Source organism: Henningerozyma blattae, chromosome 2 (genome assembly GCF_000315915.1).
Source record: "Henningerozyma blattae CBS 6284 chromosome 2, complete genome".
Lineage (NCBI taxonomy): Eukaryota > Fungi > Ascomycota > Saccharomycetes > Saccharomycetales > Saccharomycetaceae > Henningerozyma > Henningerozyma blattae.
The window spans coordinates 953,954-967,567 of NC_020186.1; the positions used below are offsets into that span (position 1 = coordinate 953,954).

At 30.9% G+C, this 13,614-nt stretch overlaps 4 protein-coding genes and 1 non-coding gene across 5 annotated transcripts; 4 read left to right on the forward strand and 1 right to left on the reverse strand.

The window, feature by feature from the left end:
- The first annotated feature begins 1,494 nt into the window (after positions 1–1,494).
- Positions 1,495–1,566, forward strand: TBLA0Btrna4C. Its single transcript has one exon. It is a non-coding gene; the product is annotated as a tRNA-Cys (tRNA).
- A 1,400-nt stretch (positions 1,567–2,966) lies between these two features.
- On the forward strand, positions 2,967–6,413 carry RET1 (DNA-directed RNA polymerase III core subunit RET1; the record flags this gene model as incomplete). The annotated part of the gene is made up of 1 exon (XM_004178724.1): positions 2,967–6,413. The coding sequence occupies one exon, from the start codon at positions 2,967–2,969 to the stop codon at positions 6,411–6,413; it is 3,447 nt and encodes a 1,148-aa protein (XP_004178772.1).
- A 765-nt stretch (positions 6,414–7,178) lies between these two features.
- TBLA0B04160 (uncharacterized protein) lies at positions 7,179–8,849 on the forward strand (the record flags this gene model as incomplete). The annotated part of the gene is made up of 1 exon (XM_004178725.1): positions 7,179–8,849. The coding sequence occupies one exon, from the start codon at positions 7,179–7,181 to the stop codon at positions 8,847–8,849; it is 1,671 nt and encodes a 556-aa protein (XP_004178773.1).
- Positions 8,850–9,371: 522 nt separating this feature from the next.
- Positions 9,372–11,033, forward strand: TBLA0B04170 (uncharacterized protein; the record flags this gene model as incomplete). Its single annotated transcript, XM_004178726.1, has 1 exon — positions 9,372–11,033. One exon carries the CDS (start codon positions 9,372–9,374, stop codon positions 11,031–11,033), a length of 1,662 nt encoding a protein of 553 aa, XP_004178774.1.
- A 483-nt stretch (positions 11,034–11,516) lies between these two features.
- On the reverse strand, positions 11,517–13,556 carry NOC2 (mRNA-binding ribosome synthesis protein NOC2; the record flags this gene model as incomplete). Its single annotated transcript, XM_004178727.1, has 1 exon — positions 11,517–13,556. One exon carries the CDS (start codon positions 13,554–13,556, stop codon positions 11,517–11,519), a length of 2,040 nt encoding a protein of 679 aa, XP_004178775.1.
- Between the last annotated feature and the right edge of the window lie 58 nt (positions 13,557–13,614).

Genomic DNA, 13,614 nt, shown 5'->3' on the forward strand with positions numbered 1-13,614 from the left:
CGACATACTAGTATTTGTAGCCCGATAGGCTTTGCTAAATATATGATTTATGCATTTGGAAATTATACTTTCACTACGATTTCATTTGGCTGTGGAATAATATTTGAAAATTCATTATATTATTCTTACAAAAAATTCTCGATAGGCAATTAGTTTTTTTTTTTTTCTTTTGAATCAAAGTGTTAATACTTTGAGTTTATAAGATAATAATTGTAACAAAATATGTCGTATTCAATTCTCTCTTTAATCATCCCTCTCTCTTGGGCTTGCCTTGTAGTGAATCATCTACTATTACTAGATTTAATAGCTGGCTGTCTTTTAGAAGTGGTAGGTTTATGAAGCCGATCCTGAGAATGCATAGGCAACAGTGCTTAATCTAACTAAAAGGATTGACAGACTAGGTACATAAGGAGTTAATAGAAAGGAAATGATGCCAAATACAAAGAAAAAAAAAGAGGGAGTGACAATTTTTGATGTTTTTCAAGGTCTTTATTCCCTTTTTTTTTCCCAAATAAAAATGTGTGACACTCAAATAATAATCTATCATTCTAAAAGAAAAAAATGGAAGACATTCCATATAAAGCTCCTAATGTTCAATTTAAATCCCCAAAGATACAAAATTTGAGGGGTCTACTTTTTATTTTATTCTTATCAAGTTACTTCTCTTCAATGGGGAGCATTGACAGCGTAAATCCCCAATAAGGTTCTGTAAAAAAGTATTAGAAGAAAATTAATATTTTGATAAGGCAATTTATTGGTTAACTCTTTATTATGTATTTATAATATTTTATGACATTTAATACACTTTGGTTTTTGGGATTACTATCAATATGACTTGCATTAATACCCTTAGACTGTTACCAGCATTGGAATAAGAAACTCTAACGGCTAACACCCTTTTGAGTCTAATTTTATTTCATTTTGAGACATATTTCTTACAAATTCTTACACTCTAACTAAGGAGTTTCTTTATTTTTCAAGAGTATTTTAAAATAGTCCAAGAACTTTTTTTTTAATAAAGTTTTCTTGCTAGTTTTCTTCACGAGTAATTATTACTAAACACCAATACGTATACGATAATGGTCTACTAGTTATTATAAATTATGTAAAAATAATTCCTCATAAAATTAGGTATACACTTACTTGAATGATTTCATAGTAATTAGTAATTAGGAAGTTTATTAGCAGCTCTCTTTAGTAACAACTTATTGATCACCAAAAACCTAATTACCTCTTCAACACAAAGTATAGAATTTTTCACTCTAAATGAGACAAATTTAAATTACTACTTTTGTAGGTTGTTTCTTTTTCTCTACCAAGTATTAATATTAATACCTGATTATTCTTTAATAATAGATAATTTAACAACTTGAATCCTATGGAACGTTTAATCTATCCATATAAATAGATGTCATTAGATTATTAATTTAATAGAGAATCTATACCTTTAGTCGCCCTTTTTATGCTAGCTTAAAATGGAAACCGTCAACAAAAGCTCGTATGGCGCAGTGGTAGCGCAGCAGATTGCAAATCTGTTGGTCCTTAGTTCGATCCTGAGTGCGAGCTTTTCTTTTTAACATTTTGTTGCTTGACACGTGACCATAATTAAATCTCGTGAAGATACACATTATGTGGTAGATCCAGTTAGGACATGTGACCAAGAGCTTGTAGGATCACGTGTGCAGAAGCCAGACTTTGGAGCTTATACAGATGAATAAGTATGTAGCATGAAAATGTGCACAGGAAGAATGTATTTCGAGAGAGGATAGCGTAATCTATCATCGGGTCTTAAGAGATACAGGAGTATCTAAGAAGACAAGAGATCTGAGATGATCTACAGGTAGAGCCTGTAGATATCAGATACAAGTTAGAAGCAGGTTAACTTCTGAGTTAACTCTACAAGTGGGATGATAGGTAAATGTTGAGGTACGGTACTACTATCATCGGCAGAGACTATGCGGTAGGCGTAGTCTATGAATTGGGACTGCGGTTACAATTTTGCTCGTCAAGAGTATCTTCCAGAACACAGGTTCTGATGAGAACATAATGGTTATGTCTGGGAAGCTTGTGTCTGACGAGACATAGGTCTTATATAAGAGGAACGTTCTGTGAAGATGGATATACAGAAAGAGTATTCTGTTTAACGAAACAACCAAATTTTATATTAATTCCTGGCTGAATTCGAAAAACGGGTAATATATACATTCTATATAGCAAGAATTATAACTGACCGTAGAACAATCTACGACACATTAGTTTCTTAAATCTGTCAGATAAACTAAAATGTATGCAGTTCTTATTAAAAAATTTGGATGGGACTTATATTTATTATTTTAACTTTATATTTAGTATTATCCCGCAATTAATCCAAGTAGTTCGATCAAAAATAAAGTATTTAATAATAATTTGATAAAGGAAAACTAATTTCATTACAGTATTTGAGTTTTTTTTTTAGGAAATACATATTTAATTGCAAGAAGACATAAATTCATAAAAGCATTATATAAGTATCTAAATTTAAAAAAAAAAAAAAATTATTATCTGACCTTTTTATTGCTAGATACTACAATTTACCTTTCCAGTTTTCTCTTAGAATTGAGTAGAGTAGTAGTATTTTTCTCATTCACAAAATTTTAAACCTCTAAATTTATATCATCTCGAAGTTATTAAAGAAAGACACAAGTTTTTTTATTGATGCTATTCTTTATTTTAACAAAAGAAACAGAAGCATGGCGGAAATAAATCTTCATTTTTTCCGGGTTGTAAAATTTTGAAATAGTGAAATCTTGATATCCGATGAGATGAAATAGATTTTTCAAGCTTGCAAAAAATGATGAGTAATGTAATCATAAAGATTAAATAGTTAATTGAAAAAATTTTAATATCTAAAAGTATTTGGAGCAGGTTAAAAACAATTCCCTCATTAATTCTTTACATATTTGGTCTTATATTAGGCCATATCAAAGATGGTTGCATCTGATTCTAAATCACATTCTCATACTCAAACAAATTATGAAAAAGATCAAAATTTTGAAGATATTTTAAAGCCTGTCTATAAAGGTAAAAAATTGACAGATGAAATTAATACAGCTGAAGATAAATGGAACCTATTACCTGCTTTCTTGAAAGTTAAAGGTCTAGTTAAACAACATTTAGATTCCTTTAATTTTTTTGTTGATGTTGATTTGAAAAAAATTATTAAGGCAAATCGGTTAATCTTAAGTGATGTTGATCCAGAATTTTATTTGAAATTTATAGATATTAGAATTGGTCAAAGATCAAACTCCAGTTCAAAAGATATTTTAGCTCCACCACATGAATGTAGACTAAGAGATATGACATATTCTGCACCAATTTATGTTGATATTGAATATACAAGAGGTAGAAATATTGTTATCCATAGAGATGTAGAAATCGGTAAAATGCCAATTATGCTGAGATCAAATAAATGTATTTTGAATGGATGCGATGAACAGATGATGGCTCGATTAAATGAATGTCCATTAGATCCAGGTGGTTATTTCATTGTCAATGGTACTGAAAAGGTTATTTTGGTTCAAGAACAATTATCTAAGAATCGTATCATTGTGGAAGCTGATGAAAAGAAAGGTGTTGTACAGGCTTCTGTGACATCTTCTACACATGAAAGAAAATCTAAAACATATGTTGTAACAAAAAATGATAAAATTTATCTGAAACATAATTCTATTTCAGAAGATGTTCCAATTGCTATTGTTTTAAAAGCTGCTGGTATAGTGTCAGATTTAGAAATCTTACAGTTGGTATGTGGTAATGACAGTTCTTATCAAGATATTTTTGCAGTCAATTTGGAAGAAGCTGCAAAATTTAAAATATACACACAACAACAAGCTTTGGAATATATTGGTACTAAAGTTAAGACTATTAGAAAACAAAAATTAACTGCATTACAAGAAGGTATAGAAGCTATAGCTACTACTGTAATTGCTCATTTAACTGTGGAAGAATTGGATTTTAGAGAAAAAGCCTTATATATTGCTATGATGACACGTAGAGTTGTTATGGCCATTCATAATCCAAAAATGGTTGATGATAGAGATTATGTTGGTAATAAACGTTTAGAATTAGCAGGTCAATTAATTTCTTTATTATTTGAAGATTTGTTCAAGAAATTTACAAGTGATTTTAAAATGAGTATTGATAAAGTATTAAAAAAACCAAACAGAGCTATGGAATATGATGCTTTGTTATCTATTAATGTACATTGTAATAATATTACTAGTGGTTTGAATAGATCTATCTCGACAGGGAATTGGTCATTGAAAAGATTTAAGATGGAAAGAGCTGGTGTTACCCACGTTTTATCCAGATTATCATATATTTCTGCCTTAGGTATGATGACAAGAATTTCCTCTCAATTTGAAAAATCAAGAAAAGTCTCTGGACCAAGAGCTTTACAACCTTCTCAATTTGGTATGTTGTGTACTGCAGATACACCAGAAGGTGAAGCGTGTGGTTTAGTTAAGAATTTAGCTTTGATGACACATATTACTACAGATGATGAAGAGGATCCAATCAAAAAATTATGTTATGTCTTAGGTGTAGAAGATATCAGTTCATTGGACAGTGCAACAATTCATGAAAGTTATGGTGTACATTTAAACGGTACGTTAGTTGGGACAACTAGATTTCCAAACAAGTTTGTTACTCAATTTAGAGATTTAAGAAGAGCAGGTAAGGTGTCTGCGTTTATTTCCATTTACACTAATTCTCATCAACAAGCAGTTCATATTGCTACCGATGGTGGTAGAATTTGTAGACCACTGATTGTAATAGAAAAGGGCAAGTCACTTGTCAAAGCAGAGCATTTGAGAGATTTATTAAACGGTGACTTAGTTTTCGATGACTTCTTAAAACTAGGTTTAGTTGAATACTTAGATGTCAATGAAGAAAATGATTCATTTATCGCATTGTATGAGAAAGATATCACACCTGCCATGACACATTTAGAAATTGAGCCATTTACTGTTTTAGGTGCTGTCGCTGGTTTAATTCCATATCCACATCATAATCAATCCCCACGTAATACATATCAATGTGCTATGGGTAAGCAAGCAATTGGTGCAATTGCTTATAATCAATTCAAGAGAATTGATACATTATTATATTTAATGATTTATCCACAACAACCGATGGTAAAAACAAAAACAATTGAGCTAATTAATTATGATAAATTACCAGCTGGTCAAAATGCGACTGTTGCAGTTATGTCTTATTCTGGTTATGATATTGAAGATGCTTTAATTCTGAATAAATCGTCCATCGACAGAGGTTTCGGTCGTTGTGAAACAAGAAGAAAGACAACTACAATCTTAAAGAGATACCCAAATCATACCCAAGATATCATTGGTGGTATGCGTGTTGATGAAAATGGTAAGCCTATTTGGCAACATGAAGCTTTGGGACCAGATGGTTTGGGTGAAGTGGGTATGAAAGTTAGTAGTGGGCAGATCTATATTAACAAATCTATTCCAACAAATACAGCAGAAGGTTTAGAAGCAATTAATACTCAATCACAATATAAAGAAACTCCTGTTATGTACAGAGGACCTGAACCATCTCATGTGGATCAAGTAATGATGTCTGTTTCTGATAACGATCAAGCTTTGATTAAAGTTTTGTTAAGACAAAATAGAAGACCTGAATTAGGTGATAAATTTTCATCTAGACATGGTCAAAAGGGTGTATGTGGGTTAATTGTTCAGCAGGAGGATATGCCATTTAATGATCAAGGTATCAATCCTGATATTATTATGAACCCTCATGGTTTCCCATCTCGTATGACGGTTGGTAAAATGATTGAATTAATTTCTGGTAAAGCAGGTGTTTTAAATGGTTCGTTAGAATATGGTACATGTTTTGGCGGTTCAAAACTTGAAGAAATGTCTAAGATATTAGTAGATAAGGGTTTTAATTACTCGGGTAAGGATATGCTATATTCTGGTATAACAGGTGAGTGTTTGCAAGCCTATATCTTTTTTGGTCCAATTTACTATCAAAAGTTAAAGCATATGGTCTTAGATAAAATGCATGCCAGAGCTAGAGGGCCAAGAGCGGTTTTGACTCGTCAACCTACCGAAGGTAGATCTAGAGATGGTGGTTTAAGATTAGGTGAAATGGAAAGAGATTGTGTTATTGCTTATGGTGCTTCCCAATTACTACTGGAGAGATTGATGATAAGTTCTGATGCATTTGAAGTGGATGTTTGTGACAAATGTGGGTTGATGGGCTACAGTGGTTGGTGTACTACCTGTAGAAGCGCTGAAAATATTATTAAGATGACCATACCTTATGCTGCCAAATTATTATTCCAAGAACTTTTATCAATGAATATTGCTCCAAGGTTAAGAATGGAGAATATTTTCCAACAATAAACTACATATACAATATTTTGATAGATTTCATTATGGAAATCAAAGCATTTTTGAAGATTTTATAGTGTATAAATAGATTTTGAGATTCATATTTTTTTAAAAAATGTAACTGCATTAATTTTAGCATTATTTAACTAAAGTTGCCTTTTTTAAAGCATCCTCCATAAAAAAGTGAAAGAATATTTGAGGTAACTTCTTTCGGATATTATAAATTGCTTTTGATACCAGTATATTTAATTTAAAAACTAAACTTTCAACCCAAGTTTGAGCTAAAAGTATCGTGTGCAATCTACTTATTACTAAGCCTAGTAAGTTCATTAAGACATTAAATCTAAAAATAGAATAATAATAGTCTACAATATTATTCCTTTGGCGCTCTTTTATACAAGAATTTGACCTATACTTTCATTTCTTTGATACTTATTCTCTATACGTTTGTCGTTACCAACGATAATCGAATGTAAGAATATGTCACAATGCGGTATGCAGCTTTTCAATATACTCCATCCGAACTAGTCATCGCATTTCCGTATCTATACGCCTTTACGTGAATTTTTCAATGCATTATAGACACAACTTAAAGCTATTTTCTGAAGTTCATCATATAAAATTTTAAGTCCAAATTTTTAATAGTTGTTACTATTAAAGAATGGGTAATTATATAAGAAATGAATGTTATATAACCATGCGCTTCAATAAAAAAATTAAGAGCTCTATTGCCTAAAAGCGCTAAAAGAAAAATAAGCTAGAATTTTATTTTTTAACATGACTAAAACTTTCGTTAAGGTTAACACCCCTCCACCGTACCTTACTTTATCTGAACATGAAAATCTCCCTAGTGTCTTGACAATAGCAGGTTCTGACTCAAGTGGTGGTGCAGGTATAGAAGCCGATTTAAAAACTATTACTGCACATAGATGTTATGCTATGACTTGTATTACAGCTATTACTGTCCAAACTCCATCAAAGGTTTATGATGTCCACAAAATATCCAAAGACTCTATTAAAGAGATTTTAGATGTCAATTTAAATAGCATGAAATGTGATGTTATTAAATGTGGTATGCTCACTATCGAAGCAGCCGAAGCCTTGAATGAAAAATTAATTCAATTAGGTGACAAAAAACCAAAACTAGTTGTTGACCCATTATTATCTGCTACATCTGGTAAATCATTCAGTGGTGCTACATTTGTGGATATTTTAAAAGAAATTGTTACTCCTTTTGCCGATCTTATTACCCCAAATATTCCAGAAGCCTTAAAATTAGTTGGTAAGACTGACTATGAGATCTCTTCAATGAATGACATAGTTAATATTGCTCAAGAAGTTTCCCAAGTTACAAAATGTAAAAATGTTTTGATCAAAGGTGGTCATCTACCATTTGAATATTTGACTCAACATAGAATTGTTGATGTCTTATATTTATCAGAAGAAGAAAAGTTTATTACTTATCAAGGACATCTTGCAAATACTTCAAACACCCATGGTACTGGTTGCACATTAGCCTCAGCAATTGCTTGTAATATTGCATCTGGTTATTCATTACAACAATCAGTTTATGGCGGTATTGAATATGTTCAAAATTCCCTCACTATTGGTTGCGAAGTGGCTAACGAACATATTAAAAGTAATGGACCAATTAATCACGTTTATGCTGTAGAAGTTCCAATGGAGAAAATGATAGCCGATGATTGTTTTGAAAGTCATGTAATTATGTCAGAGAAACAATTATCAAATATTATTTGCAAATCAGTTGATTATAAAACTAACTTTTTTGAATTTTTAATTAGCCATCCTTATGTAAAACCTCATTGGGAGACATATATTAATCATGAATTTGTTAAGCAGGTTGCAAATGGTACACTTCATCCCAAAAAATTCCAATTTTTTATTGAACAAGACTATACTTACTTAGTTGATTATGCAAGAATTCATTGTCTTGCTGCCAGCAAATCACCATCCTTAAAAGATATTGAAGATGAAATTATCGTTATTAAAGGTGTCAGACATGAAATTGCTACTCATCAAGAAAAGCTAAGTAAATATTTTGGTATAGAAGATAAATCATATTACAGTAAAATTCAAAGAGGCCGAGCATTGAATAATTACTCTAGATATTTTAAAGATATAGCCAAGAGAGGTACTTGGGAAGAATTAGTTGCAGCTTTAACCCCATGCTTAATGGGGTACGGTTATGCCCTCATAATATTCAAGAATGAAATTCAATTGAATAAGACATATCCATATTACCATAGCTGGTGTTTAGAATACTTAAGTGAAAGCCATGTTATAGCTATGTCTGAAGGTTTAGAACTGCTAAATCATATTGCTTCTACATATCCACCAGAGAAGATTGATACCTTAGTCAAGATTTACGGAGACGTTTGCAAATTGGAAACTCAATTTTGGGATGCTGCATTGAACTATTCTGAATAACTATTACAAGAAGTGCTTTTTAATTATACAGTATTTACGCTCTATTTTGTATATTATAGAATTATTTAACTAATATATAGTGGCAAGGTACTTGACATTAAAGTCTAATTAATGTTTAAAGAACTAAAATTATTTGCCTTATACGCCTTTCATTAATACTAAAGAGTATTTTTCTCGAGATAATTTCTATAGGCATTTATTCATAATTAACTTTAGTTCGGAATAGTCGTTGAAATTTTTAGATGCATATCAATTTGTGCAAATTTCGGAATATACAGAACAAAGTAGGCGACAATGACACGATCTAACTTAATGTCAACCAAATTTATGCAACTAAAAAACGGCTACTAATAAACACTCATCTATTGGTCAATTTGCATCTTGGCATAGAATTCAGATGTCATATTTCAAGTGGTACGTAAAATTATATAAATATGCCTATATATCCCATTCATATCTTGTAACGGAAATTATTTCCAGTCTCTTGTCTAAAAGCCAATTTTAATATCATACGAACATATAATGACACAAACAGTAATTAGTATCAATTCCCCTCCACCGTATCTTACTTTATCTGGTCAAGAGGAACTACCTACGGTTTTAACTATCGGGGGCTCGGATTCTAGTGGTAGTGCAGGTATAGAAGCAGATTTGAAGACTATTACTGCACACAGATGTTATAGTATGACTTGCCTTACAGCTGTCACGGTCCAAACCCCATCAAAAGTCTACAATATTCAAAAAATGTCAAAAGACTTAGTTAAGGAAGCTTTAGATGTTAATCTGAGGAATATTAAATGTGATGTCATTAAATGTGGTTTGTTAACAATTGAAAATGTTCAAATATTAAATAAAAAATTGATCGAATTAGGAGATTATAGACCAAAATTAATTTGGGATCCCTTTCTAAATGAAATGTTCGTTGATGATGACTTTATTCAATTAGTGAAAGCTCAACTTACTCCATTTGCAGAACTAATTACTCCAAATCTTCAAGAAGCATTGAAGTTGATAAATAAACCTCAGATGTCAATTACTTCAATCGAGGACATTTTCAATGTTGCTCAAGAAGTATCAAGAGAAACAAAATGTGCAAATATATTGATCAAGGGAGGTCAATTACCATATGAATTACTATCGGATAATAAAATAATTGATATCTTGTACCTAGGCAACGAAGAAAAATTTATAGTTTACAACGGTAACATAGAAAAAACCCACAATACACATGGTGCTGGATGTACCTTAGCCTCCTCCGTTGCATCTAATCTTGCCCTAGGATATTCTTTAGCACAAGCTGTCTATGGTGGTATTGAATATGTTCAAAATGCTATATCCCTTGGTTGTACTGTGATAAAAGTTAATTCAGATTTCAATGGTCGTATTAATCATGTTCATTCTATTGAGATACCAATGGAAAAGATGATAAAGGACGAGTGCTTTAATGCACATTCCATTTTATCAGCCAGGCAATCGTCTTGGACAAGAATCAGTAATCCAGTGAATTATAAGAATAATTTCTTTGATTACTTAATTCACCATCCTTATGTTAAGCGTCATTGGAAAACCTATACGAATCATGAATTTGTCAATCAAATTGCTACTGCAACTTTAGATCCAAAAAAGTTTCAATTCTTTATTGAACAAGATTACAGTTATTTAGTTGATTATGCTAGGGTTCATTGCATTGCTGCTAGTAAGGCACCAACTCTTTCTGATATCGAACTAGAGATTGCCCTAATTGCTGGAACAAAGGTAGAGATAACTGCCCATAAAGAAAAATTAACTAAATACTTTGGGGTCGTTGATGATTCCTATTATGATACGATAAAAAGGGGCCCAGCATTAAACAACTACTCTAGATATTTCAATGATATAGCCAAGAGAGGTACTTGGGAAGAATTAGTAGCTGCCCTTACCCCTTGTTTGATGGGCTACTGTTTTGCTGCACGTACTTTTGAGAAGAATCTTGTGCTAAATGAGGATTATCCATACTATAATAAGTGGTGTTCAGACTGTTTGGGTGAACTTAGTGTAGCTGCTATAAAAGAAGGTGAAAAGTTGTTGAACCATATTGCTAGTACATATCCTCCTGAGAAAATTGAAACTTTGGTCAAAATTTTCGGTGATGTTTGCCAACTAGAAACTCAATTTTGGGATGCTGCTTTAGCATATAATGGATAAATCATATAGTTGTCACTTGTAAATTAATATATATTAGATATGGTAGAATAAAATTTTGAACTATTGATATTATAAAAACTCAAATTTGAAGTAATTTTCAAATTGTTAATATTAAAATAAGTTGTGCTTTAATGAATTAGAAGTATTTGCATATTGGTTACCTATGATCTCGGAAAGCTTTAAATAACTTATTTTTTGAAAATACTTTGTCATTTGGAGTTAACTTTAGTTTAATATTAATGGAAAGTTCTGGTTAAAAAAAGGAATTAAAAAAACCAACAATAAAAAAAAAATATAAAATCAAATGATAAAAAAATCAGCTTCTCCTATATTATCTCTTCGCTATATATTCACTAGTTTGATTGGCATTATTAGCGCTTATCTAATACTTAAATTTTGTATTGACTTGTAAAAATGCTTAAAATTTAAAAAATAATATACATGTAATTTATATATTCTATATGAAATCAAAAATCAGAAATATTATTCTGACATTTCGATATCAACAGCATCATCATCATCATCAAGATCTAAACCAAGTTTCTTAGCTTCCTTTCTTCTTAAATCTTCTTCTGTTTCTTTGTCTTCTTCCTCAATACTTTCTCTCACTATTCTAGCTTTCTCTTCTTTTACTTCTCTTTGAACAGCTACAAATGAACCTAAAGGAGTGTCTTTCCAAGATATTTCCTTTAAGAAGTTAGCTACTTCAGCAGTATCACTTGGTGTAAAATCAGCGGTAGCTCTCTTTTTAGAAATAAAATCACCATTGTTATTTAATTTTTCCACCATATTCATTAATTGTTTGTTCATTCTAACATTTTTAGAAGATTTAATAAAACGACGTAAAGTAATAACGACAGGAGTAATAAATTCTGGGAAAGTGATACTTTTTGAGTATAAGACGAAATATTCGCCAATTAATTCAACAAATTGTTCTGTTAGACCATCTTGATAAATTTTTGTACCTAAGTAACCTTGAGAACATTTAATATTATGATCAAAATCAAAGGCTACTAAATTACCCTTTGTTTTTTTTGGATTTCTAGTGAAGGCAGTTGAAGTTAACATTTCTGACAATAAAGAGAAAATTGGTATAACAACGTTGGTGTTTTGAGTTAATCTGATAAGAGATCTAATTAAATAGAATCTTAAGGAGGCATATTGAGCAGTTGGATTTAATCTAATAGTACCAATTGTGACTTGAATTAAAGGATAAACTAATTCACTTAATGCATTTTCAGTTTTATTTTGAATTGAAACATTTGAAGCTGATGATAATACACGAGACCAAAAATCTAATGAATGGCAGAATTGCCAGTTGTAGACTAATTTGTATGATTCTGCTGAATTTGACTTGTGTGTTTTTTTAGTTATAGCAGTCATAACGTTTCTCAAAGAAATAGCCAACTGTCTAATACTTTCAAAACATATTTGATAACTTAAAACTTGATCAATATTAAATAATTCAGCAGCTGAATTTTTTTGGAAATTAATTAAAGGCATAGTACGAATATTCGTGTTACGACAACCTTTAATGAAGATAGAATAAATAGTTTTCAAAACCAGTTCAAGGATAGATTTTTTGAATTCTTTTGATGCATTATGTAAGAAGGCAAAAGTAGCAATTTGAGTCTCTACATCTTTAGATGAAGCCCATACAATAATGACAGCTTTAATTAATTCTTTTAATGTTCTTCTATAAGACAAGAAATATGGTAAAAGTTGGTTAAGGGAATGTAAAACTAGAGCTGCAGTTTCAGTATTATTAATATCATTTAAAAGAACTAATAAAGAGGCAGCATGGAATTTTAAGATAGATGATAATTTAGTTGTGTTTTTGCTTACTTGAAGAGATCTAGACCCTTTAATAATTTGATAAGGATTCATCTTTTGAATAACGCTTGGTAAATCTTTTAGAGCCATGAACATTAATTCTTGAAAGGCTTTTGGATCAGTGACTGAGTATTTGGAGGATTCGGTAATTTCCTCATTATTTAAATTGACAGCAGCTTTGAAAGCGGTAACAATTTTTCTAATATGCTTGAAAGATGGTGTACCTTGTAAAGTTTTTTTCCATTCTCTAACAAGAGCTAAAGTTAATTCAGTTTTATCTGAGTTGGTTTCATTTTCTTCCACAATTTCATCTTCAATATTTTTTTTATTAGATGATTTTTCGTCATTATCATTATCATCATCATCATCATCCTCATCACTAATTGCATCCAAAGGATTTGTAGCAGTGAAGCCCAACAAATCTTTATCGTTTTCTTCTAGATATTTGTAAAAATCAGGATCATCTTCTTTTAAAGATTTCATAGTGGCTTCCATATCTTCAGCTTCATCTTCAGAAGAAGAATTATCAGAATCCTTTGAATTATCAGTTTCTTTACTTGTTTTAGATTTCTGTTTTTTGGTTTCTAGTTTTTCAATTTTTTTAACTTCTTTAATCTTTTTGGATTCGTCAGTTTTTGACTTTAAATGCTTTGACTTCATTTTCTTAGTACTCTTTGCAATAGTTGTCATATTGAGTTATTATTGTTCTATACCTTACTCTCATTAGAATGAATGTAACTAATACATA